Here is a 27,970-nt window from a genome sequence, read left to right as displayed (position 1 = left end):
ATTGTTCAAATTAAATATCATTTGTTTCATTCGGAGGGAACAGTACAGATGACAACAAAAGACTAAAAAAAGACGAGTTGAAAAGAGTAACAGAACAAGCAAAATAATATGAACTGTACTAGTAATAGGCTACGGTACTGAAAAATAAAAATATTAAGAGTACATACAACCAATAAACTTCCAGATCGTTCAATTTTCACATTATTCTCTAAAGACCGCGTCCCACCATCAAATAATTTGATCAAACTGGTTTGAGCAAACTGAAAGTGACAGTTAGTGACGTCACATCCTGAGTGTTCATTGCGGATAATAATGAAAAATTTTAATTTTAAATAAAGTACAAACAAGTTAGACAACTCAATACAAAAAATTTTATCAAACTAGACTGATAGTGAGAGCACAGATTTTTAGAATTTCAAAAAAACTGCAATTGTGACGTCACTTTGACGTACTTCCTCAAGTACGTCAAGTTTGCTCAAACTGTTTGATCAAATTATTTGATGGTGAGACGCGGCCTTTATACTGTCATGTTCTTAATTTGGATAAAGTTGGATTAGTGATTAACATTAACACTCACTCCACTCCATACTCATAATAAATCTCATATCTAAACTCAAACACCCACTTTTCTAGCTTTTTTGGCTGCAAAATCTTTAATTAAATCGTTTAAGTCTAAAGGCTTGAAAAATCTCAGCATTTGAAACAAAACTAGCCGAACTAGACAATCTAGAATCTTCGTCAGAAGTCGAGTTCCTCAAGTAGTTTTTGATTAAAATCAATGGAAAAATCCCAATAGTTGGCTGTATACCATAGTTTAAAAACCTATACAGAAGTAAAAACTTCAAATTGTATTTTGGTATAAAATAGTTTATTTAAAACTTCTAAAAGTCATCCACATGGATTGCAAAACGTTTTCGTTCTGAACAGAACATCTTCAGTGCATTCCGCAAAGTAGTTGTAACTAGCACACCAATGAAGGTGGTAACTTCAAAATATATGGCTTACATTATACCTTATGATAAAATATTATGACTACAAGTCGATGTTACTAGATTAAAATATGTATGTGCCTAAAGAGCAACATGCTTCCCTGCTCAAAAAAACTAGGTACTTGCCATTTTAATTAGCACAGACCAACAGAGTTGGTCTGTAACTCTGTTGGTCTGTGCTAATTCAAATGGCAAGTACCTAGTTTTTTCGAGCAGGGAAGCATGTTGCTCTTTAGGCACATACATATTTTAATCTAGTAACATCGACTTGTAGTCATAATATTTTATCATAAGGTATAATGTAAGCCACATATTTTGAAGTTACCACCTTCATTGGTGTGCTAGTTACAACTACTTTGCGGAATGCACTGAAGATGTTCTGTTCAGAACGAAAACGTTTTGCAATCCATGTGGATGACTTTTAGAAGTTTTAAATAAACTATTTTATACCAAAATACAATTTGAAGTTTTTACTTCTGTATAGGTAGTTTTTGATTCTTTTCAATATGCTGAATGATCTTTCTCCAGCTGCATTAGATGTCATCATGCATAGCAGAATGCACAAAGCCGCGTCCATATTCGGAAATAATGTTGTTAACTGTTTTTCATGAATGAGTTTCAAATACTCCAAAAGTGTATTCCTCGGAGGCTTGGTAATCTTGTTATCATGAGGTTCTCTTTCTTCATCAAATATACCTTCAATAAAGCCTGTGAACTGTACACACTCTTCTCCAAAGTCACCATCTATGTCGATTCGATACTTTTTAGCCAAAATAGAAACTTTTCCCCTGATTTCTTCATTGGAAATTGACGATAAGTTGTTTAAAAATCCAAATTCTTTATTAAAACTGAAATAAACTTCGGAACCTTCATTCAATTCTGAATAAAGCCTGTCAATTACAACATTAAATATATTAATCTTTAAGTCTTCTTTGCCATTAAAGTGGGGTTCAGTGGGTTCATCTTCTTTGTCTTCGTCAGGGAGAGCTTTTCTTTTCGGGCGTCTTTTTATTTCAAGAATAGATATAGGTTTCATTTTTAGACAACTCTTTTCTTCTTTATTCATAGGAATCAAAGTTGTCTCTCAGACTCAATGACTCCTTTAGAGATTTGTATGTTGAAAGTCACATTCAAGTCTGTAGCAGTTTTTTCAAACGTTTTGCTACTCTTGTCAAAACGTTGTAAAATATCGTACCACGTGTTTAGTAAAATACCACGTATTTTTACTACAAAAGCAATATTACGTAGGTCAAAATTTTTGACGTAAAAGGACTGTCAAAACATTAGATTGTGACTTTTCGTTATTGCCATGTTTATAATAAACATGACAATAATGAAAAGTTTTATGAAAAACTTAATAATATAATAATGAAAAAGAAAAACATTCTAATGTTTTGACAGTTCTCTTACGTCAAAAATTTTGACCTACGTAATATCGCTTTTGTAGTAAAAATACTATAGAATAGCATTCTCTAATTCGAAAAATTATTTACTGATTTGAATTCAATTAGTAAAAATTATTTTACCAAAAAATTTTTGTTTACAAAACGCTGCGGCCCCCTTTTGCTTGCGGCCCTAGGCCGAGGCCTAGTGGTAAATCCGGCACTGTCTATTAATGACGCACGGGTAGATAAAGAATCGTGGACTCAACTGTAACGAGGGCGACAATACAGCTAGGACTATTTGTTATCAATTCGACCTGACAAGTGGCAACACTGCATTGTGGTAAGTGCTGTCATGCTGTGGCTGTGGTCATTGGTCATGCTGTGAATACACTGAATACAGTTCATTGGTTGGGTTGAATTTACATACAACCCACATAAACAAAATTTTAAAATTTGTTTATCTTTGTACATCCTGCCTGCTCTATTTCTATTAGATAAACAATTTCCGATTTTTTGAACTTCTTTGCAGATATGTTTACATTGGTTTACATGGTTAGTTAGAATATTATAATTCCAGAGATAATACTATAATTTGGTATTACAATGTATGCACTATTTAGTAACTTAATTTTAAATTCTAATTTCCTTACAGTATATTGAACGAATTTCGTTATTTTTCTATTTGAAATAGCAATAGATCTTCTGTAGAATGGCTAGAATACAATGGAAAAAGTATAGATCTTTGACTGTAGCTGTGAGCTTGGTGGTGTTGTATTTCATTGTAAAAACACAAACTTATGAACACACAGCTTTTGTATTTCTACCCAAAGTACATCCAAACAAGCCATGGGAGTTTGTAGCAGACTTTAGCAACATGAAGTACTTAAATCCAACAATGTAAGTAGAATTTTATCAATATAATAAATTGCCTAACTAGTTCTGTACCTCAGAGCCAAACTGTATTAACTCCATTGTTTTTGAAAACTTGTATCACATATCCTCACTTTTTACATTAACAGACTTCACATCTTTTATTTGCAATACGATATTGAATCCTATTTAATGTGATTTTGAAGATAGGCAACGTGAAAGTGTATTAAGTTCCTTAGTAGTTCTGAGCTAAACAATCGTTTACACTTAATACCCAGTAAAATAAAAGTATTAGTGGAGTTATCACCTGCACATGTTTTCTTCGTGTGCCTTGTCTGTTCCATACGTTGGCAATCAAGATGGCTATTCTGACTTTGTTTAAGGCAGATCTGTATAGTTCTGCAGATAACGATTCGAACCATTGCCAATTTTGGAGCCACAAGTGTCTCCTCCTCCCTGGAGCCCTTCTGCTGTCTATCTTTCCTTGGATCCTTGGATGATCAGCTGTAGTACTCTATATTTATTGTGCCTCATACCGTGACCCAAGTGTTCCAACTTTCTTTTCTTTATAGTTATTCCTACCTCTCTATCTTTACCTGCACATGTAAGAAGTATTAACTGCATGGAACCGTGGCTGTATTCCGAAATATTTCACACAGAATCTTTCATTTAAACTTCCATACAATAACATATTATTATGTGATGAATAGGTATGACAGATTAAATTTGGTCAAAATTCAGATGATAAAAAGAAAATAGAAAAGCTAAGTTTAGAACTAAGACAGAAAATGATTAGCTGATATGTTTGGTCAGTACTGTTGTACGATGCAGAAGTGTAACCTCTAAAAGTATCAATCATAAAGAGAATAGGTAACTTGCATAAAATTTTAAATTTGAAAAAAATGTTATAAATCACAACAGAACATAATTTAAAACATGTATCAAAGATAAAAAACTTTTTTTTTGTCTTTCGTTTGGCCCCTAAAGACGATTAAAAATTCAAATTATACCAGCTAGCCCAAAACGCATAACAAAGTAAACAAAATTGTATATAATTTTAAACTATAATTGTATATAATTAACATTATAAACATCATTAGAAAATACAGTTATGTGATGTCACAAGTGTTTTTGATCGTTTGAACTATTTATAGAAAATTTGTACTTTTACAAAATGGTTTTATTTTCCATAGTAAACCTTCTTTCCTTTCCTTCAAAAACTGTATCAAACTCCAATATCAACAAACTGGTATGTATTATTACAATGACACGATAAATATCATTAGAATATAAATATTTTCACTTATTCCGCGATGATCAGCTGACCAAATACCCAAGTAGGTGGTGGCCAATAAACTAAAGAAGGAGAAGAAGAATATACCTAAATAACCATAATCATAACTATATAATAAAACTATGTGACGTCACGGGTCGTTTGAACTATTTTATACTGCAGAAGACTTTAAATTTGCACTTCTAAGTTATTATGAGTTCTTGAAGCGTGAAATTTTGGAAATCTCATTTTTAAACAAAACTGAACATTATTCTGTAATAAAAAAAATGGGCAAATTGTCTATTGAAGCATTGGAAATGTGGATTCATAGTTGGATACTGAAGATAGCTTGAACACCAAGAAAAACTAATGAAGAAGTATAAGGAAGGGTCAACAAAGATACAGAACTGTTGGACTGTTAAACACCTGAAAATTTCTTATCTGGAACATATAGTGAGGGGAAATCAATATAAAATATTACAATTGATCCTAAAGGCAAAATAGAGAGCCATATAGGTGTATAAAGGAAACAAGTTTCTTGGTTAAAAAACATTTGTGAATGGACTCAGATATCAAATGCATGACAATTATTCTATATTACAGAAGATTGAGAAGCCTTCACAATGGCGATCACCAATGTCAGATAATTCTGATATGGCATGTGAAGAAGAAAAAAGAAAATATTGAACAAAATTATCAATATCTTTGGTAGGGCGGTAACAGGTGTGGATTTAAAAGACTTGATTATAAAAAAGCAGCAAGAAGTGGTGGAAGAATAAAATTATTGACACTTGATTTACCGAAATGTGTACCAACGCATGTTCTAAGCAACCAGCAGAGTTTTTTTAAGCTCAAGTTATGGATATACAATTATACAATTTCAGACACTTCAGGTAATGTTACTTCTTGCATGTGTGCATTTTATAATTAAGGCCATCGGTACATAATTCGCAAATATTTTACGGCTATCCCTACTTTTTCTATCTTTACACGGCAAATTACGTGTAGTAAAATTCACACTGGTATGGATATATAAACATTACTAGAATGTTATTCTACTTGAAAATGTCATCACTAACTTAAAGAGATGGCTTTTGAATGTTCTTGGATAACTGTTATTTGTATAATTGCAAATTATTAATTCAGTTAATAAATGTGATACTTTTTTCACTAACTAAACTTACGTGCATAGAAATCGGCCCACTTAAAAATTTGGTCATTTTTAATGTCTCATATTTCTTAAACCTGTTGGCCGATTTAAGCGATTTTTCAAACATGCTATAGCCTGATTCTTTAACAATACCACTGTAATAATATTGTTCTTAAACAGGTAAATTTTCATTGTATACCGGCTGTACCAATCAAACTGTGTTTTTTTCTCAAAGTTCGCATCACCCTGTGGAATATTCTGTGGAATATAGCATTTATAAAATACTAAAATTAAAACTAAACTATAGCCTCAGGTTTTCTTAAGATTCTATTTTCTGATTCATTCGTTTGTATTGGATAATAAAAAAGTTAGGTACCTTAACAACTAGACATGCTCTTCATCAATACACTTCTTCTTCTTCTTCTTCGCGCGACTAGGATTACTCCTGTTTGTCTGCCTCTTATTCTGTTTCAGTTGTTGTTGACTGTACATTGTCTTTCCACCTTTTCGGCGGCCTTCCAACGGGTCTTCTGCTATACGGCTTGTTGTTTTTACAGATGTTCGCTAATCTATCTGGTTCCATTCGATTTACATGTTCGTTCAAGTTTTTCTTTCTTGTTTTTATCCACCTGTTAATATTTTGAATTTTGCAAAGTTCTCGTACCTATACTTCTGTTGCTTTGTCTGTCTCTTAATGATATGCCCGCTATTGATCTTAATACTTTCATTTCGATATTGATTTGTTGTTTCGTCTTTCTTGTATCGGTCCTTGTCTCCGCTGCATATGTTAGGATAGGTCTTACTGTTGTCTTGTATACTTTTATTTTGCTTTCCATGGTCAGATATTTGTTTCTCCATATGGTTTCTCGGAGGCAACCACTTACTCTTGCCGCTTTTGTCGCTTGTGTTGTGGTCTCTGTTCTTATATTCCTGTCACTAGTGATCTCTACTCCTAGGTAATTGAATTTCATTACTTGTTCTACAATTTTGCCGTCTATTTCTAACTTGCATCTACGCGGCTCTTTACTTATCTTTACTTTTATCACTATACATTTAGTTTTTTCTACCGATATTCTCATATTAAATTTATTTGCTGTGAGATTGAAAGTGTGGAGCTGCCTTTGTAGGTCATCCTCGTTATCAGCAATTAGTACTGCATCATCGGCATAGCATAGTATCGTGATTTTATGCGCTCCCATGTGGTATCCATGTCGTTTTCTGACTTCGTGAATTATTTGATTCATCATCATATTGAATAACAATGGGCTGAGCGAGTCTCCTTGGCAGATTCCTCCCTTTAGTTCTATGCGTTCTGTTCCTCCTGTTGACATTATAACTCTGGTCTTGTTGTTCTTGTTAATTTCCTTAATTAGCCTTATTATCTGGTGGTCTATTTGTTCAGCTTGTAATAAATTTAAGATATCATTTCGCCTCACCCTGTCAAAAGCACTTTTTAAATCTACAAAGTACATGTATGCTGGTTTTCCATATTCAATAGACTTTTCTACTATTTGCCTGATAATAAAAATTGCATCTATTGTGCTGCGGTTCTTCCGGAAGCCTTGCTGTTCATCTGCCATATTCGCTTTTTCCTCGATTTTATCTTTTATGACTGCCGTCATCAATTTTAATGTGCTGTTCATCAGACTAATGCCTCTATAATTTTCAGGATTTTTCGAGTCTCCCTTTTTGAGTATCGGTAGCAGGAGACTTTCCTTCCATTCCGCTGGTACTACTCCGGTGTTCTTAAATAAGTGCGACAAACTTTAAGGGGTAAATCTGCATGAAAAAATAATGACAGTTGGCTTTATAAACGTATGTCCGCAAATGTTTCGTTTCCGAGATACGGGATGTTAAAGTTTTTCTTACAAACTGACGATTTATTTATTGCTTTAAAACCAGTTGAGATATGCAAATGAAATTTGGTAGGTTTTGAGAGATAGTTATTGCGGATTTTTTGACATAAAATTAAGAATTTTATATTCACCATTACGTGCATACGGGTAATATGATCGGTCATATTACACGTATGCGCTCTAATGGTGAATATTAAATTCTTAATTGTATGTCAAAAAAGTGCAACAACTACGTCTTAAAACCCACCAAATTTCATTGGCATATCTCAACCGGTTTTAAAGCAAGAAAATAAATCGTCAGTTTGTAAGAAAAAATTCAACATTCCGTATCTCGGAAACGAAACATTTGCGGACATAAGTTTATAAAGCCAACTGTCATTATTTTTTCATGCATAATTATCCCTTAAAGTTTGTCGCACTTATTTAGAAACACCGTGTATTGATGAAGAACGTGTCTAGTTGTTAAAGTACCTAACTTTTTTATTATCCAACGTAAACGAGTGAATCAAATAACAGAATGTTAAGAAAACCTGAGGCTATAGTTGGGTGTTAATTTCAGTATTTTATAAATGCTAGAATATTCAACAGGGTGATGCGAACTTTGAGAAAAAAACACAGTTTGATTGGTACACCCGGTATACAATGAAAATGTACCTTTTTAGCAATAATATTATTACAGTGGTATTGTTATAGAATTAGGCTATAGCATGTTAAAAAAATCACTTAATTCGGCCAACAGGTTTAGGAAATATGAGGCATCAAAAATGACCAAATTTTTAAGTGGGCCGATTTCTGTGCACTTTAGTTTATGTAGTCAGTGATTGTAATAATTTATATGTACAACAAAAACTAACACTCAATCGAGAAAAGAGGAAAAGTGATTTTTTAATAATACAGGGTGTCCCGAAAAGATTGGTCATAAAAAAATACCACAGAATCTGGGATCAAAAAAAGGTTGATTGAACCTCACTTAGCTATATACAATAGTGCACACAAAAAAAGTTACAGCCCTTTGAAGTTACAAAATGAAAATCAATTTTTTTTCATATATCGAAAACTCTTAAAGATTTTTTATTGAAAATGGACATGTGGCATTCTTATGGCAGCAACATCTTAAAAAAAAATTAAAGTGAAATTTGTGCACCCCATAAAAATTTTATGGGGGTTTTGTTCCCTTAAACCCGCCCAAACTTTTGTGTACGTTCGAATTAAATTAATATTGTATTACCATTAGTTAAAAACAATGCTTTTAAAACTTTTTTGCCTCTTAGTACTTTTTCGATAAGCTAGTGTTTATCGAGATATTTTGAATATTTGTCGAATCCAGCACATATTTGTATATGTACGATTATACAGTGAGCACGTAAAGGTTGGAATAAATTCATTTTCTCGAGAATGGACGATTTTGGAAAAAATCCCAAAACAGGTCAATTTTTATTTATAAATTACCACTTTTTGGCATATATGTCATACTAACATTGTGTTTAACTAATGGTACCACAATAATAATTTAATTGGATAATCAACTATTTTCAATGGGAAATAAGCCACAATTTTACCAAAAAAAATGATTTTCTTAACGTTTCGACGCACAAGTCGGATGTCGCTGTCAAAATACAAAATAAAATTATTTTAAAATATAAAATAAAATTATTTTGTATTTTGACAACGACAACGACACCCGACTTGGGCGTCGAAACGTTAATAACATCATTTTTTGGTAAAAGTGTGGCTTATTTTCCATTGAAAATAGTTGATTATAAAAATGCCACAAGGAAATAGCTTCAGAACAAAATTTAATTGGAACATACTCAAACGTTTGGGGGGTTTAAGGGAACAAAACCCCATAAAATCTTTATGGGCTGTACAAATTTCACTGTTATTTTTTTAAAGATGTTCCTGCCATAAGAATGCCACATGTCCATTTTCAGTAGTAATAACCCAAGGACATTGGTAATTGTTCGAAAAAATTTTATAACAGATTTCGAAAGCTTGTTGCTTGGAAACAGACCGACGCCGTAGGCGGAGGTCTGTTGCCTGTAAGCAACAAGCTTGAGAAAGTTGTTAAAATTTTTTTGAGCATTTATCAATGTTCGAGGGTTATTCGGATAGAAAATTTTTTGCTGGTTATGAAAAAAAAAATACAGAGCAGAAACAATTTATTTAAATGTGCAATTAACAATTCTTCCACCGTCCGATTTCCATCTAATTCATATTTTCTATCATTGCAAAAGTCCATAAACGCTTTCCATACAAATTTTTTACTGTAAACAGTATTCTGTGGTATATTTGATTCGATAATTTCATTAATATTCTCATCAGTATTACAACCAAATCGTGACATTTTGAAATATTGAATATTTGAAATGTCAAAATCGAAATGAAACGAAATGTAGGTATCCATAGCTACATGATTGAGTGAAAACAGCCCATGGGATCTGTTTTCAGTATAATGTTGGTTTTATTGGTTGTATTCAATCAGATGACCACAAATTAATTGATTTCATTGGATTTCTAATTGAGCAAAAAATTTTCAATAAAAAATCTCTAATAGTTTTCGATATATTGGAAAAAATAGATTTTCATTTTGTAACTTCAAAAAAAGGAACCTTATTTTACTCCGGAAACAATGACAAAGACCACAGAAACGGAGTAGGAATAGTATTAACTAAGAAACTCGCCGAAAAAGTAATAAATTTTGTCCCCCATTCTGACCGCATAATACTGATACAACTACAGGGAAAACCCATGAATATAAATATAATCCAAACTTACGCACCAACTGCTGATAAATCAAATTTTGAAATTGAGCGCTGGTACACAGAATTGGAAACCATCATTAAACTAGTTCGAAAAACTGAAATAACCATTATAATGGGAGACTTTAACGCTAAAGTTGGGGATGAACCAGTGCCAGGTGCCAGAAGTGGCTGGCAAATGAGGACTAGGTAAGAGAAATGACAGAGGCGACAGATTGATAGAATTCTGTCAGCAACATGGATATGTAATTACTAACACCTGGTTTAAACTACCATCAAGAAGGTTATATACCTGGAAGTCGATTAAAAATATGTAAACCACCACAAAAGAAGACTATTAGACGCATATCCGAACAACTCAACGATGAAAAAACCAAAAAGAAAACAGAAAAGCAGCTGAATAACAAACTTAAAGAAATTACCAACAGAGAAAACAGAGCACAAGATATAGAACAAAACTGGGAGGAAATCAGACACGCCCTTGCAACGGCAACCGAAATGATAATAGAACAACGACCACGGAAGCAAAGATGGATGACAGAGGAAATATTGGATTTAATGGATGAAACAAGAAAATGCAAACAGCCAAAGCAATGTACAAAGCAATAAATAGAACCATTAAACAAAAAATAAAAATTGCAAAAGAAAAATGGATAACAGAACAATGTGAAGAGATCGAAAACTTATATAAAAAACATGATGACTTCCATCTTCATAAGAAACTCAAGGAATTTACAGGCACGACATACTCACAAGGACCAAATAATCTAATCAACGCAGAAGGCAAACTGATTTCAAGCCCCGAAGAACAAATAAACATGTGGGAAGACTATATAAAGGAACTCTTCTATGACATCAGAGAACCTCCTACATTAAATAAAGAAAACGACGAAGTTCCTCCAATACTAAAGTCCTAATTGGAATATGCTCTGCGTCAACTAAAAAACAACAAATCTGTAGGAAAAGATGAAATACCAGCTGAGCTATTGAAGTTAATCAACGAGGAAAACTTAGACCTTCTTCTTGGACTGTTTAATAATGTTTACAATACAGGGGCAATTCCTAAAACATGGCTTGAATCCGTCTTCATACCACTGCCTAAAAAGAAGAACGCCAAATTATGCCAGGACTTCCGCCTTATAAGTCTATTAAATAACATTCTGAAGCTTTTCTTGCGAATCATACAGAACAGAATAGGTATATAAAAGATATACATAATATATAAAAGATGTGACGAGGTCACCGGTCTTATAGATAGTTTGCAGATACTGTTGGATAGGGTTACTGAGACTTGTGAAAAAATGGGGATGAAGATCAATACTGCGAAAACCAAAGTTACGAAAATATCAAGGAACAAAAATTTACCTCTACCGATATATGTGAAACACCAACAGCTTGAATACGTAAGCCAATACAAATATCTTGGTTGATGGTTCAATAATCAACTTGATTATAAACAAGAAGTAAGGGCGAGAATAGAGATAGCCCGACAGGGGTTTATCAAAATGAAGAGCTTATTTTGTAACAGTAGCATTAGTATCAGCCTTAGATGTCGTTTTCTGCATTGCTATGTGTGGTCAATACTTTTGTACGGAACGGAGGCCTGGACACTCAACACAACACTGCTGAACAAGTTAGAAGCCTTTGAACTCTGGCTTTATAAATCTTGAAAATACCCTGGACAACCCACACCACCAACGAAGATGTTCTGAGGAGAATAGGTACAGATAGGGAACTACTGAAAATCATTAAAGTCAGAAAAGTTAGCTACCTGGGACACATAATGAGAAACGAAAAGTACCGCCTCGCGCAACTGATCATCCAGGGTAAGATTGAAGGAAAATGGGGTCCCGGTAGGCGCCAGATTTCATGGCTTAGAAATATCAGAGACTGGACCGGACTTGATTCAACATCTTTGTTTAGAGCCGCATTGGACAGAGACAGATTTGCCAGTGTAGTCGCTAACCTCCACTAAAGGAGAAAGCACCACAAGAAGAAGAAGAACTTCAAAGGTCTGTAGCTTTTTTATGTGCACATTTGTACTAAGGTAGGTTCAATCCAACTATTTTTGGTCCCAGAAGATTTAATTTACGACTTGCATTTTTGTTACACCCTGTATTTCTTGTGCACTGCTCTCTTCTAAAATTTCAATTTTGTGAGTTAATAGATACAGTTTAGCTCTGAGATACAGGAGTTTGTTTTGGTGTTTTATTAGTTCAAAAATTTATAATAATATGTAATATTTTTAGTATAGATTTTAACATTCTAGAAGAAAGTGGCAACTATGATCATTGGAAATACACAACGGAGTACATGGAAAATTTATCACATTGGCCATATCTACCTAACAAAGCTGTTGCCCATTTTAATATAAAGGCATCTCCCAAGAAAGATTTGTACTATATTAATTCTCTTCATAGCACGTGTTTATTTCAGGGATTATATTGCCGTAAGTTAATGTTACAAGTACTTGTAGTTTCAAATTGAAGCCATACTAAAAATTTTGTAATCTATTACAAAAATAGATCTAACAATAAAATACTGAAAACTTTTGTTTTCAATACTTCCACAAAATTTATAATAAATTATGTCACTATAGCTGTTTCAGCAGAGTGAATTTCTTAATTTAGCAGAGTGCCTTTCATTTTACAGTGTGTCTATTGTACACTTTATAGTCTCAAGTTGGTAATTCATAATTATACAGTGAAGACGTTTGAGTTGGAATAAATTCATTTTCTCGAGAATGGGCGACTCTGGAGATAAATCCCGAAACTGATTGATTTGTTTTTAATTATAATTTTTTGGCCTATATACCATACTAGGCAGGAAGGAGCTACTATATGGCAGGAAGTTTATTCTGCCATAACATAGCTAAAGGATGGCAAAGCAGCAGGTCCCGATAATATACAATCAGAACTACTCAAACTGATGGACAACGAATCAATAGCAATAATCACAAAGATATTCAACAACATATACAACTCTGGACAAATACCAACAGAATGGCTGAAGTCTGAGTTTATTGCACTTCCAAAAAAACCAGGAGCCAAAAAGTGCGAAGAATACCGTACGATAAGCCTGATGAGTCATCTCCTAAAATTGTTCCTAAAGGTAATCCATACGAGAATTTACAAGCTATGTGAAAGTCAAATTTCGCCCAACCAGTTCGGGTTCATAAATGCTGTTGGTACGAGAGAGGCTTTGTTTTCAATACAAGTCTTATTCCAGAGATGCAGAGACGTAAATTGCGACGTATACGCATGTCTGGTTGATTACGAGAAGGCGTTTGATCGAGTACTACACGCCAAGATGATGCAAATACTAAAAGAAGCAGGAATTAACAACCAAGATCTGAAAATAATTAGAAACCTTTACTGGAATCAGACTGCAAACCTCAGAGTTGACGGTGAACTCACCAAATATGTCAAAATCATGCATGGACTGAGGCAAGGCTGCATTTTGTCCCCCCTAATTTTCAATCTGTACTCTGAAAGAATATTTATCGAAGCTTTGCACGAAACTGAAAAAGGTATTGTACTAAACGAGTACCGGCTAAATAATATCAGGTATGCAGATGACACCATAGTATTTGCGGACAACCTAGAAGACCTACAAGTCCTCATGGACAAAATCGCGTATTACAGTCAACAATATGGACTCGATATAAACGTAAAGAAAACAAAGCTTATGATCGTCAGCAAGAAAAAGATAACAGAAGGTCAACTCTATATCAACCAAACCCCTGTAGAAAGAGTGAGGCACTACAACTACCTCGGCACCATAATAAATGAAGAATGGACCAACCACCAAGAAATAAGAGCGCGCATCGGAAAAGCTAGATCAATCTTCAACCTATGGGGGCGTTTTTCAAGAGCCACAACCTTTCTCTTGGTATAAAAGTAAGAATGCTGAGATGTTACGTCTTCTCTGTCCTTTTTTATGGTGTTGAATCATGGACCTTGAGGATATGTGCCGAAAATTGGAAGCATTTGAGATGTGGCTATATCGCAGAATTCTTAAAATCCCATGGACTGATCGGGTCACAAATGAGGAGGTTCTTTTCTTAGAAGAATGGGGAAGAACCGAGAAGTACTAACCACCATCAAATTTCGAAAGTTGGAATACTTTGGACACATTATGCGAAATGAATCCAGATATGCCCTCCTACAAGCCATCCTGCAAGGAAAAATATTTGGAAAGCGATGTCCAGGAAGAAGAAGAACATCCTGGTTAAAGAACCTCAGAACCTGGTTCAACACAACATCTGTGCAGCTTTTCCGCGTTGCTGCAGATAAAGTGAAGATTGCCATGATGATCGCCAGCATTCGTCACGGATAGGCACATCAAGAAGAAGAATACCATACTAGTGACGTCATCCATCTAGGCATGATGACGCAATCGATGATTTTTTTAAATGAGAAGAGGGGTCGCGTGATAGCTCATTCGAAAGGTTATTCAATTCTCTATTCACTAATATAAACTTTAGCATATTTATTTATATAGGCTACCCAAAAAATTTTTATTTAATTAAATTACTTGAGACAAAAAGAATAATGTATGTAATTTATTTAATGCAAAATACATTTTACTGCTCTCAGAAAACAGCAAAAAAATGGTAATTTGAAAAATAAACATTGCTTTTCGCATTTATTAAATGTTTAAACTGCTAAGAGGCAGGTGGGTGGCAGCTTTTCCTGTTTTAGGACAACAGTAAAATGTATTTCGAATTAAATAAATTATAATATACATTCTTGTGTGTGTGTGGTTGAAAAAATGACTGTGGATTACTGGATCCATTCGCCTAACCATTTTTTTTATTTTGAGCTCATGAATTACCTACTGCACTTTGTAATTTCTGTTACATTTTTTTTAGTCTGGTTAAAATATACATTCTTCTTTTCTTCTCAATTAATATAATTCAAAGAAAATTTATTTTGAGCACCCTGTATAAATAATTATGTTAATGTTTATATTAGTGAATATGTATAGCATTGAATAACCTTTCGAATGAGCTATCACACGACCCTTCTTCTCATTAAAAAAAATCATCGATTACGTCATCACGCCCAGATGGATGAAGTCACTAGTATAATATATACAAATGCCAAAAAATTATAATTTAAGAATAAAAATCGACCTTTCGGGATTTATCTCCAGACTCGCCCATTCTCGAGAAAATGAATTTATTCCAACTCAAACGTCCTCACTGTATAATAATATGTATTTTTGATTAATAATTTCCATAAATTCTATACACTATAAAACACAGATAGCAAGATAGCTTAAGACCTTTATTTTGAATATGGATGATTTGAAACTGTTCATTAAAATAATGATTATGATCTAAAATGTGAAATGCGTACATAGAATCTGTTTTTCTATTATTGAAAGGTAGTATTCTGTTAGTATTCTGTATTCTAGTATTCTGTTGTTAAAGGTTCTGCCAGTTGGACCAAAACACCTGGTAGATATTATTTTAGAATACACAGATACAGATCTTTAGTGGACATCAGATTTTTTATGGATTATTTAGAAAGAAGGATTTCAAAATACTGCATATTCAACAGTTCTTATAATGGTGGAGATATGTGGATCATATACTGGTATGCTTTACATTACAGACAGGAACTAATAGACAACTTGACCAATTCTTATTGTATTCACGCCATAGTCTTATTGACTTTACAATATAAACAAAACATAATCAATCCATAAATTTTCTAGATTTAAGTTCTCCGTATTTCATAAACCTACCTATACTGATAACTATACAATTTATCATCTCATCCTACACAACATAAATTAGCAGCCTATCATAGCATTTTACATAGATTAACAGAAATTACTATCTCAAAAAATAACTTCAAGATAGAATTAAATATCATTCGGACCAATGTTTTTAAATGCATTCATTTTTTTTAATCCTGAAAAAGCTAATAAATATTTTTGAAAAGTTTAAATGTAGAATGAAAGATTACATTATTACCGAGGGCCGAAAGTCTCTTAGGATAAACAGAAAGTTTCTTCTGCATGAGATATTTGAATTTAAAAATCACAGTCAATTTTTTCTTCTTTTTCAGCTCTGTAACTTTTTAAAACAAACATTAAGTTTTCAGGGACTTTCGACTCTCGGTAATAATGCATGACATAGTTTTCTCATGATTCGAAAAAAACTGGATACATTTATTTTTATTTTATTTATTTATTGACGGGCTAAACCCTATTTCAGTTTTTGTACAATATGTATAAAATAGAGTAAGATACATACAACTACAACAGTTTTTTAACATGTTTTTTAAATGATGCAGTTGAAGTATTAAATAATTCTAAATCTGTTTGATAATTGTTCGCCGTACGTAACATCCTAGAAATAACTTCATTAAGTCCATAATTAGTAGAATGGAAATCTACAAAAAACAGGTCAGAATTACGGGTTCTTCGCATAGGTATATTAAATGAGATTAAACCCAAAATTTCAGGGCAATTAATAAATCCATTTAGAAGCTTATGTAAAAAATATAATTCGAATTCAGCTCTTCTTGTCTCCAATTTGTCCATTTTAAGTTGATTAAGAATATAACTGTAATTATAATCTCCACGTCTTAAACCCATTTTATAACCACATATTCTTAAAAATCTGTTTTGAACTTTTTCTAATTGAGTTTTCTGGGTATTATAAAAAGGACACCATATAATACAGCAGTATTCTATAATTGATCGCACTAGCGAACAGTATAATGTTTTAAACGTAAAAACTGAAAAGTCCTTTGAATTTCTCTGGACAAATCCTAACATTTTAAGGGCACGTGAAGTTATGGCATTAATATGATCATTAAAGTTCAGTTTTCTATCCAGTGTTATACCCAAATCCCGTACCTGATGTATGTCTTGCAGAACATTTATAAAGCATTGTTCCGAAATTTTGCGTCTACGTTCTTAAGAAATTATGTAGCAGTAAACAATGGGCAGGACGAACAAACAATTAAACCAAAGCTGTATAAGAAAGCCCTGAAATTAGTCTTGCCACCAGAAGAGAAAAAACCCAGTACCTTCTGATTGATTATACAGTGAGGACGTTTGAGTTGGAATAAATTCATATTCTCGAGAATGGGCGACTCTGGAGATAAATCCCAAAACATGTCGATTTTTATTCTTAAATTATAATTTTTTGGCATATATATACTATACTAGTGACGTCATCCATCTGGGCGTGATGACGTAATCGATGTTTTTTTTAAATGACAACAGTGGTCGTGTGTAAGGTCATTCAAAAGGTTATTCAATTCTCTATTCACTAATATAAACATTAACATAACTTTTTATATAGGGTGCCCAAAAAATTTTTTGAATTAGGTAAATTAATTGAGACAAAAAGAAGAATGTATGTAATTTATTTAATGCAAAATACATTTTACTGCTGTCAGAAAATAGCAAAAAATATGTTAATTTGAAAGATAAACATTGTTGTTTGCTTAAATTAAATGTTCAAACTGCTAAGAGGTAGATAGGTGGCTGTTTAATATTGAAATTAAGCGAAAAACAATATTTATTTATCAAATAAACATTTTTTCCTGTTTTCGGACAACAGTAAAATGTATTTCGAATTAAATAAATTATATACATTCTTCTTTTTGTCTCAATTAATTTAATACAAAAATTTTTTTTGGACACCCTGTTTAAATAATTATATTAACGTTTCTATTAGTAAATACAGCATTGAATAACCTTTCGAATGAGCTATCACACGACCCCTCGTCTCATTTAAAAAAATCATCGATTACTTCGTAACGATCAATTAGGAGACGTACTGAGTGATATTCCAGCAGAGGAGAAAGTTATAATAGGAGGTGATTTCAATGCACATGTGGGCCAAACCAAGACAGGATATGAAACAATACATGGGGGATTAGGCTTTGGAACTAGAAATGAAGCTGGAGATGACATGCTTGAATTAGCAACAGCATTGGATATGGCGATTGTTAACACATTCTTTAAAAAGAGAGAAACTCAACTTATTACCTACAAAAGTGGACAACATCAATCCCAAATAGACTACTTCATGATAAGGAAAGAAGACATACGTGAATGCAAGGACTGCAAGGTAATAGTTAGTGAGACAGTAAGTCAACAACATAAACTGCTTGTTCTGGACATCGAAGTAAAAAGCGAAACTAAACAAAAAAAATCGGAGAGGACCACAAAAAATCAAGTGGTGGCTGCTAAAAGATGAGAAAGAAGGTCTATTCAGGAGAAGAATAGTAGAAAAAATATGTTGGAACATGAAAGGTAGCCCTAATACAATTTGGAGAAAAATGGCAAGTAATATTAGAGAGACTGCTATTGAAATACTTGGGAAAACGTCAGGAAAAAAATTTGAGGATAAAGAGACTTGGTGGTGGTCAAACGAAGTACAAGGAAAAATAAAAGAGAAGAGAAAATTATATAAAAAGTGGCAAGAAACCAGATCCGACACAGATCTTCAAAACTATATGGTGGCGAAAAAGGAAGCGAAAGTTGCAGTAGCAAAAGCCAAAGCAGAAGCGTATTCAAACCTATACGATCAACTTGAGACCAGGGAAGGCGAAACGAAGATATATAAAATAGCCAAACAGAGAGCAAAGAAAGCAAAAGATTTTAATCAGATTAGATGTATCCGAGATGAAAATAATAAAATACTAGTTCACGAAAGGGATGTCAAAAAGAGATGGAGAAAATACTTTGACAGCTTATTAATGAAGAATTTGACAGACAGCCTGTAGAGCCAACGGAGACAGTAGCAGCAATGGTCACCAAAATAACAAACCAGGAAGTGGCTCAAGCGCTTCAAAAAATAAAGAAAGGAAAAGCGGTAGGACCAGATGATATTCCTGGGGAAGTATGGAGAGCATTGGGAGAGACAGGAACAAGGTGGCTAGCAGGTCTATTTAATAGAATTATGGAAGTTGGACAAATGCCAGACGAATGGAGAAGCAGTATACTGGTACCTGTTTACAAAAACAAGGGAGATATACAACAATGTACAAACTACAGGGCTATAAAACTGCTTAGCCACACCATGAAAATATGGGAAAGAGTAATTGATAGACGGATACGTGAAGAGACCGAAATATCCGAGAATCAATTTGGCTTTATGCAGGGTAGATCAACAACAGATGCAATTTTCATTATAAGGCAGTTGATGGAAAAATACAGGAGTAAAGAAACAAACGCTCATATGGTATTCATTGATCTTGAGAAAGCATATGATAGAGTTCCTCGAGAGATTCTGTGGTGGGCACTCAATAAGAAAGGAGTCCCTGGTGAATATGTAAAGATTGTGAGGAATATGTATGAGGGAGTAACGACTAGTGTTAGGACAGGTGTCGGAGAGACTGATAAATTTCCTGTGAAAGTAGGATTGCACCAAGGCTCTGTGCTTAGTGCGTATTTATTTTCATTAGTTTTGCACCAGATAACAGCGAAACTACAGGGTAACATTCCATGGTGCTTAATGTATGCTGATGATGTCGTGTTAGTAGGAAATAGTGAAAGAGACTTAGAACAAAAACTGGAACAGTGGAGACAAGCTCTGGAGGAAAAAGGTTTAAAATTTAGTAGGACAAAACAGAGTATTTGGAATGTTCATTTAAAGATGGAGTTACTACACAAATAAAATGGTATCTTTGGATGGTGAAGTGATTGTGAAAAGCAATAGTTTTAAGTACCTAGGATCGGTATTACAGAGTAATGGAGAAATAGATGGCGATGCATGCAGCAGAATTAGGGCTGGATGGATGAAGTGGAAAGAAGCGAGTGGTGTGTTGTGTGACAGAAAAATGCCAATGAAGCTGAAGGGAAAATTCTATAAAACAGCCATAAGACCGGTTATGATGTACGGAACTGAATGTTGGGCAGTGAAAAAGAAAGAGGAACAACGAATGCATGTGGCGGAAATGAGAATGCTTAGATGGATGAGTGGAGTGACAAAGAAGGATAAAATTAGAAATGAGTATATTAGGGGAAGTCTAGGTGTGGCACCAATTGATGCCAAAATGAGAGAGCATAGGTTAAGATGGTTTGGTCATGTTCAACGTCGAGACGTTAATCACCCAATACGAAGAATAGCTGAAGTGCAGATTCCTGGAAGGAGTAGGAGAGGAAGACCAAAGAAGACCTGGGGGGAGACGATAAGGCAGGACATGTTGGTAAAGGGGATTGACATTGATATGACCCAAGATAGAGTGGTGTGGAGAAATGCAATTAGGGAAGCCGACCCCGCATAGGGATAAGGCAAAGAGAATGATGATGATAATCGATTACTTCGTAACGCCTAGATGGATGACGTCACCAGTATAATGTATATGCCAAAAAATTATAATTTAAAAATAAAAATCGTCCTGTTTTGGGATTTATGTCCAGAGTCGCCCATTCTCGAAAAAATGAATTTATTCCAACTCAAACATCCTCACTGTATATATTATGTACAGGCAAATATCAACAAAGATAGCCAAACATATTAAAAAGAAAGGAATAACACCAGTTTTCAGAAAAACAACAACTTAAGCAAATTCATTAAGAACAATGAGAGCCAAAAGAAAAAGCGATTAGAGTTGTGTATATAAACTTACATGTGGTGACTGTCCAAAAATTTACATCAGTCAAACTGGCAAAACCTTTAACAAAAATATAGCAGAATACACAAGGTCTTTCAATAGAAGAAAAAAAAGCATGTGTGTGTATTTTGTACGCACGTAAGAAGTTATACTTCTATTATATGATTTAAACGAAATTAATATACTTTTTATTTATATTTTGTTTAAATATTAAACTAATTTATACTTACTACTTCTCAAACATTTTTATTAGAACAGTGCCAAAAATTAAAATAATAAAAGAATAAAACACACACAAACACATTAAACAAGCCACAAATGATGTCTGAACATTAATTGTCGAAAATTTTTTTAACTAAATATGTATTTTCTGAAAATACAATTATATAATAAATATACTTACAATCATAAAATGTATTAAAAAAAACAAAAAAGAAAGTTTCTATTGGGACTCGAACCAGCGCTGATAAGAGCGGTTGGTATTGGAATTCATTCGCCTTCTCCGCTTAGCCACGGACACTATGTGTCATTATTTACGAAGATCGACTAACTAAACGGATTAAACTTGTGATATTTTGATATTTTGAAAATTGATCAAATTATTTTAATTTTGAATTGAAATGATTTAGAATTGAAAAAATACAACAAAACATAGAGTAAAAAACAATATATTAGGTGAATATTGATAGAAATTTTGATGGTAATCAAATTATATAAATAAAAGTATTACATACTATGTATTTTGGCAGATCAAATAGGTAGGTTTATACCCATGATACATTAACAATTATTACGTACCTGTTGCTTTTAAAAACTATTTAAAAGTCACTACAATATTATAAACTGTTTTGTTTCTGTCCTCACAACAATAAAACTAATATATTATACATTTGTTTACCTTTACCTTTACCTCCAAACCACAGCTACCATATCGGATAATTTTTGACATGTCATTTGAACATCCAATCAGAACAAAGTTATAATGCGCATGCGCCGGGCTGATAGGTTTTAACATATAAAAAAATCACCCTCTATCGCCGGTAAAGAAGTATAACTTAAAAAAAAAACAGATTCTGCATACGCACTTCACCTTTTCGATCATAATCATTCTTTTAATGAACAGTTTCAAATTCTCGATATTCAAAATAAAGGCCTTAAGCATCTTTATCAAAATCTATGAAAATTAATAAATTAAAAAATATAGACATAATCCTGAATGACCAACTTGAGACAAACAGCTCCCCACTCCCTAACCTACTCAGCTAAAGACTATAAAGTGTAGACACAGTAAAAGCTGTAGTGACATTAATTATTTATAATACATTTTGTGGAAGTATGTATTGAAAACAAAAGTTTTCAGTGTTTTACTATAAGACAAAATGAACTTCCATCAAGTAACGGCACAATTAATCACTTATACAAAAATAGATACATACAGTGATGAGCACGCTAAGAAACGGAAAAATACCGCAAAAGAAGGAAAACATATTAAGTTGTGAGATAAAAAGAGATGAAATTAATGGAGGTGGGAAATGTATCGACAGAAACCTATAAATTTACATTATATTGATTGTTTCCCACATTTAGACGTATTAGACGAGTTTGGAAACTACCATACCGCTGTGACAGTGCGACAGTTTTAGTTGACAGACTCCTCTGATACGTCTAAAGGCGGGAAAGAATCAATATAATGTAAATTTACAGGTTTCTATCGCTACATTTTCCACCTCTGCTAGTTTCATCTCTTTTTATCTCACAACTTAATATGTTTTTAATACTTATTTTAATTGTTGGTCTGTAAGAAATTTGAAAAGTTTCATACAGACAGGTTTTAATTCACAATTAGCTTTTTGAAATACATATATTTGATGGAGAATATGCTTTATATAGCACTGCAAACAAGTTGAATAAAAGTGAGTACATACTAATAGGGCTTTTCATCGATTGTCATTTGTTTCGAGCTTCTGTCATAAGTTGTATAATCTGTGTATAATATTAACAAGAATAAAAAACCGCTAAACGCCGTAAAAATGAGTGGCGCATAAAATATTCCAGCTACAAAAGATCTGATATGAATATTACGTGGCGCGAAAATGGATTTTCATTTGATGCAAAACAAAATTCTAGTTTTATTTTAAAAGATTTTTCCATAATATTTGCTAAATTTGAAGTAAACGCGCCACAAAAGAGTAACTTTGATACAGTTTGCATTTTAAAACTCTTTTGTGGCGCGTTTACTTCAAATTTAGCAAATATTATGGAAAAATCTTTTAAAATAAAACTAGAATTTTGTTTTGCATCAAATGAAAATCCATTTTCGCGCCACGTAATATTCATATCAGATCTTTTGTAGCTGGAATATTTTATGCGCCACTCATTTTTACGGCGTTTAGCGGTTTTTTATTCTTGTATCAGGAGTTTTTCAAAGTTATTTATAAATTAAATGTATGAAGTTGAATGCAATGTTCCCCTATTACTAGTGTTGAATTACGAAGTCGTGTCCCGCTGTCCCGGACAAGGCTTCTGGGCCATCCGAATTTTCAACGTTTTGGTAAAATTTTATTTTGAAATTTTGAATACGTTATTCTTTTAAGAATTCACATTAAATTGATTTGGTGGGACGCAAAAAAGTCGACAATGTCTGGAATGTAATATGTACTAATTTTTTTTCTTCTGCGACGCTACAGCCCATATTGAGCCTTGGCCTCCTTTATTTTTTGCCTCCACCCTTGTTGTTTGTATGTGGCTGCTCTTCTCCATACACGGACTCCTAAAAGTGCTTGTGCGTCGCTGTTTACTGTGTCTTCCCAGCCCTTTCTTGGCTTTCCAACCGGTCTTTTTTCCAGCATTCTAGCGTTCAGTGCTCTTTGTAATACTAGTACAACATAAAAAATTTCCTTTTTTAAGAACTATTTCCGTATTGGTAGTCGAAATGTCAAAAACTAAGAAAAAGGTAGTTATAATTACAATCAATTGTTGCTTAATCCCAACAAAAATATCATTGTCAACATAAAAATGTTAAATTATCAATAAAATGATGATATTAAAGTTCTATATTTGAAAAACATGGCCCGATTTTCATTGAAAAGTCCCGGATTTTAAGTATTTTTTTCAGCTTTGTCCCGAGTTCGACTGAATTGGAGTTGGTCACACTACCTATTACACGTCAAGCTTTATAAATGGTCACCTTTGTTGCATTATATCCCAAATAATCTAGTATCTATCGAATGTACACTAGATTTTTTTCTATTCGAAATAGATTGAAACAAAAATATTGAGATGGCCGGTAAATGAAATCGGATTGCCCGTTGCCAGATCAAATTTAGCGTCGTAACCACTACAACTACATAAACCATTTCGGGAATAATCGTTAATTGGATTATACTTTTATAGCTTAATAACTTCTAAACGGCTTAACCGATTTTGATCAGTAAACATGAGTTTGAAACGTATTGACCAGTAGTATCTGATGGATCTAAGGTCAAGTATGATAACTGAAGCTATTACAGGAATTATTGATCTTAAGAAACCGTTTTTCCCACAGGAAATAGATTTTATCATACTTATGAAGCCTATAACCTAAAAATTCGAACTTTCCCGGATATAAGGTATACACCGTTAGATTCGTCTTGAGTCCTTCTACAAACGCTAAGTTATTGGCGCAATTCGTAGGTTGAAATGTTGAGTAATTGTCGAAAAACCAAAATTTTCAAAGTTTAGTTTTTCATTTTTTCGGCGATACTGAGCCGTGCGTATGTCTGATCCTGACAGCTTAGACACCATTTAAAAGCTCAACCCAACTCTATGGATTTGGTGTATTTGCGGTTTTCCTGTCTCTTCTTGAACCGAAGATATATACCCCAAAAAAATATGCTGTTTTGTACCTACCAAGTCCTATAGCTGGCTTATGGGTGGTCAAAAGTCACAAACTACACCGGTTCTAAATCGGCCCTGACCCCCTCTTCAAACACAGAGAAAAAATATCAAATGGGTTTAACTTTTAAACACACATACATACATATCCACAAACATTTTCTCTTTTTTAAATAAAAATTGAGTCACATTTCTAAGCTCTATAACTTTTGAATGGTATAACCGATTTTCAAAATTAGACATGCGTTTGAAAGGTAATGATCAGTTCTATTAGAAGCCGCAAAGGTTGGACTTAATTTTTAAAATTTTTGAGAATTTTGGGGACGAGAACGAAAAACAGACCCTAAATAGGAAGGGCCGTAAAATCTACACCCTTGGACCAAAATCGATGATTGACATATAAATCGGTGAGTCTTTTTCTGAACTTTAAGATGGGAGTTGGCCCAATTTTCAATTCAGTCAGATTTAGAAAATCGAAAATTTCGTGTATAATATAGTGTCGCGTGGTGGGGGGGGGGTGTGGGTGTGCGCCACTGGCGAGAACTGCCGTTCTCTGGTAATGTTCAAAATTAGACATGAGTTGGAAAGGTAATGATCAGTATTGTTAGAAGCCGCAAAGGTCGGACTTAAATTTTCGAAGTTTTTGGGAGTTTTGGGGACCAGAACGAAAAACAGACCCTAAATAGGAAGGGCCGTAAAATCGACACCCTTGGAATAAAATGGATGGTTGACATATGAATGGGTGAGTCTTTTTCTTAACTTGAAGATGGGAGTTGGCACAATTTTCAATTCAGTCAGATTTAGAAAATTGAAAATTTCGTGCAAATAATAGGGTCGCGTGTAGGGGGGTGTATTTCTGAGCCACTGGCGGGAACTGCCGGTCTCTGGTAATTTATTCGATATAAAACTAACAGCTTCGATAACCACTAAATCGAAAACTATTAATTTTATGAAAAAAATTTATAATGAACATTTTTTGCTTATAATTAATATTTTTACCAGCATTTGCGGTCAAAATATAATAAAAAATTTCCACCCTCGAGATGAGGTTGGTTGTCACACCCCATGGTAAAAGCGTATTTCTGCATCATATAGATTTTGATCCTTGGACTATCCACTACTTATTGTCAAATTTTCAAACAAATCTATCCATTCTGTAAAAATTGCTAAGTGAAAAATTACAGTTCCTGGACTAATTATACATTTGGAGCTCTATAACTTCTGAACGGCTTACCTGATGTTGATCACCAAACATGAATTTGAAACGTATTGACAAGTAGTATCTGATGCATCCAAGATCGAGTGTGATAACTGAACGTATTACAGGAATTATTGAGCTTGAAAACCCGTTTTTCCCATAAGAAATAGATTTGATCATACTTATGAAGCCTATAACTTAAAAATTCGAATTTTCCCAGATATGAGGTATACACCGTTAGACGCGTCCTGAGTCCTTCTACAAACGCTCAGTTATTGGCGCAATTCGTAGGTTGAAATTTTGAGTAATTGTCGAAAAACCAAAATTTTCAAAGTTTAATTTTTCAGTTTTTTGGCTATGGTGAGCAGTGTGTATGTCTCAGCTTGATCGCTTATGCGCCATTTAAAAGCTTAACTCAACCCTATTGATTTGGTGTATTTGCGGTATTCCTGTCTTTTGTTAAACCTAAGATATATACGCCCAAACAATATGCTATTTTGTATCTACCTAGCCCTCTAGCTGGCTTAAGGGTAGTCAGAAGTCAAAAATTAGACCGGTTCTGAATCGGCCCTCACACATTATTGAAACACAAAAAAATTATTCAGATCGGTGTAACTTTTCCACACATCATTACATACATACATACATACATACATACATACATACATACATACATACATACATACATACATAATCCACAAACATTTTCCATTTTTTAAATAAAAATTGAGTCATATTTCTGAGCTCGATAACTTTTGAATGGTATAACCGATTTTCAAAATTTAACATGCGTTGGAAAGGTAATTATCTGTGCTATCAGAAGCCGCAAAGGTCGGGCTTAAATTTTTGAAATTTTTGGGAGTTTTGGGGACGAGAACGAAAAACAGGCATTAAATGGGAAGGGCCGTAAAATCCACACCCTTGGACCAAAATTGATGGTTGACATATGAATGGACGAGTCTTTTCCTAAACTTTAAGATGGGGTTTGGCCCAAGTTCAGTCAGGTTTAGAAAATCGAAAATTTCGTGTATATATAGTGTCGCATGTAGGGGTGTTGTGCGCCACTGGTGAGAACTGCCGTTCTCTGTGGATATACACGGATTATACGACATTTGACAGAAGCTCGAAACAAATGACTGTGAATGAAAAGCCCTATACCAAAGTAGTTATTGCTAAGAAAATGCAAACATTTGTTATCAGGTCTCGTCTGTCGTTATAAAACTCTTACAAATACTTTTTTGTAGTGAATGCAGAAAGTGAATTCAAATTTTCTCACAACAACAGAACAAAAGGAACAACATGTGAAGAAACTGTGAAATATGAATGTCCACGGATATTATCTTTCTTCTGTAGGAGGGAAGTAATATATCAAAGAAACGCCATCATGAGCAATCTTTTGAAGAAATTTTCATAATTTGTAACTTTTTAAGTTATACTTTAAAAAATATTTTGATAATTTTTTACTCAAAAATTAATAAACATTTTAAACGTCATCTCATTATTTGTTTTGTTATATTTTAACCACTACAATTTTCATTCTCTGTCAGCCATTTTCTTGAAAAGTTCTAGATCAAATCATTACTCAATCAATGCCTTGTTTACAAGTGTTTCCATATCCATATAAGTATTTTTCTAAATATTTGGGGAACTATACTAATAATTTATAAGGGGAACTAGACGTATCTTTTACTGTTATCTTTGACTAAAATGTTTTAGATTTCCATTTTAGTACATTTCTAGACAATTAATTTGAAATATAGTTATAGCTAATAGTCCTCACCTGACTGAACATGTAATTTTTTAAAAATCGCAACTGTCATCAACACGCCTAACTTTATTATAGTCGATTCGCTAAACTCGGACACAACTGGCTAGTGATTTTAGTAATTTTGCCAATTTGGTAAAATTGGCAAAAAAATACTAAATAGTTAATAATTTTGCCAATTTTGGCAAAATTGGCCAAAATAAAAAAAATTACCTACTAAAATCACTAGCCAGTTGTGTCGGAGTTTAGCGAACCGACTA

The 27,970-nt window shown here is 33.5% G+C and overlaps 1 protein-coding gene across 1 annotated transcript; it reads left to right on the top strand.

Moving 5' to 3' along the window:
• Positions 1-2,739: 2,739 nt before the first annotated feature.
• On the top strand, positions 2,740-27,438 carry LOC114335027 (uncharacterized). The gene is made up of 4 exons (XM_028285181.2): positions 2,740-2,926; positions 3,027-3,271; positions 12,532-12,731; positions 27,190-27,438. The coding sequence occupies exons 2-4, from the start codon at positions 3,084-3,086 to the stop codon at positions 27,357-27,359; spliced, it is 558 nt and encodes a 185-aa protein (XP_028140982.2). The 5' UTR covers positions 2,740-2,926; positions 3,027-3,083; the 3' UTR covers positions 27,360-27,438.
• Positions 27,439-27,970: the final 532 nt, after the last annotated feature.

This window comes from Diabrotica virgifera, chromosome 1 (genome assembly GCF_917563875.1).
Source record: "Diabrotica virgifera virgifera chromosome 1, PGI_DIABVI_V3a".
Classification (NCBI taxonomy): domain Eukaryota; kingdom Metazoa; phylum Arthropoda; class Insecta; order Coleoptera; family Chrysomelidae; genus Diabrotica; species Diabrotica virgifera.
Note: the sequence above shows the minus strand (reverse complement) of the source record. Positions and strands in the feature narration are given on the sequence as shown.

Bases quoted from the DNA above. Each gene is read 5' to 3' on its own strand.
- LOC114335027 (XM_028285181.2), top strand. From the start codon at position 3,084: ATGGCTAGAATACAATGGAAAAAGTATAGATCTTTGACTGTAGCTGTG. The intron at 3,272-12,531 runs GTAAGTAGAATT...TAATATTTTTAG, and splicing joins AAGTACTTAAATCCAACAAT to TATAGATTTTAACATTCTAG. The intron at 12,732-27,189 runs GTAAGTTAATGT...ACTTTTTTGTAG, and splicing joins ATTTCAGGGATTATATTGCC to TGAATGCAGAAAGTGAATTC.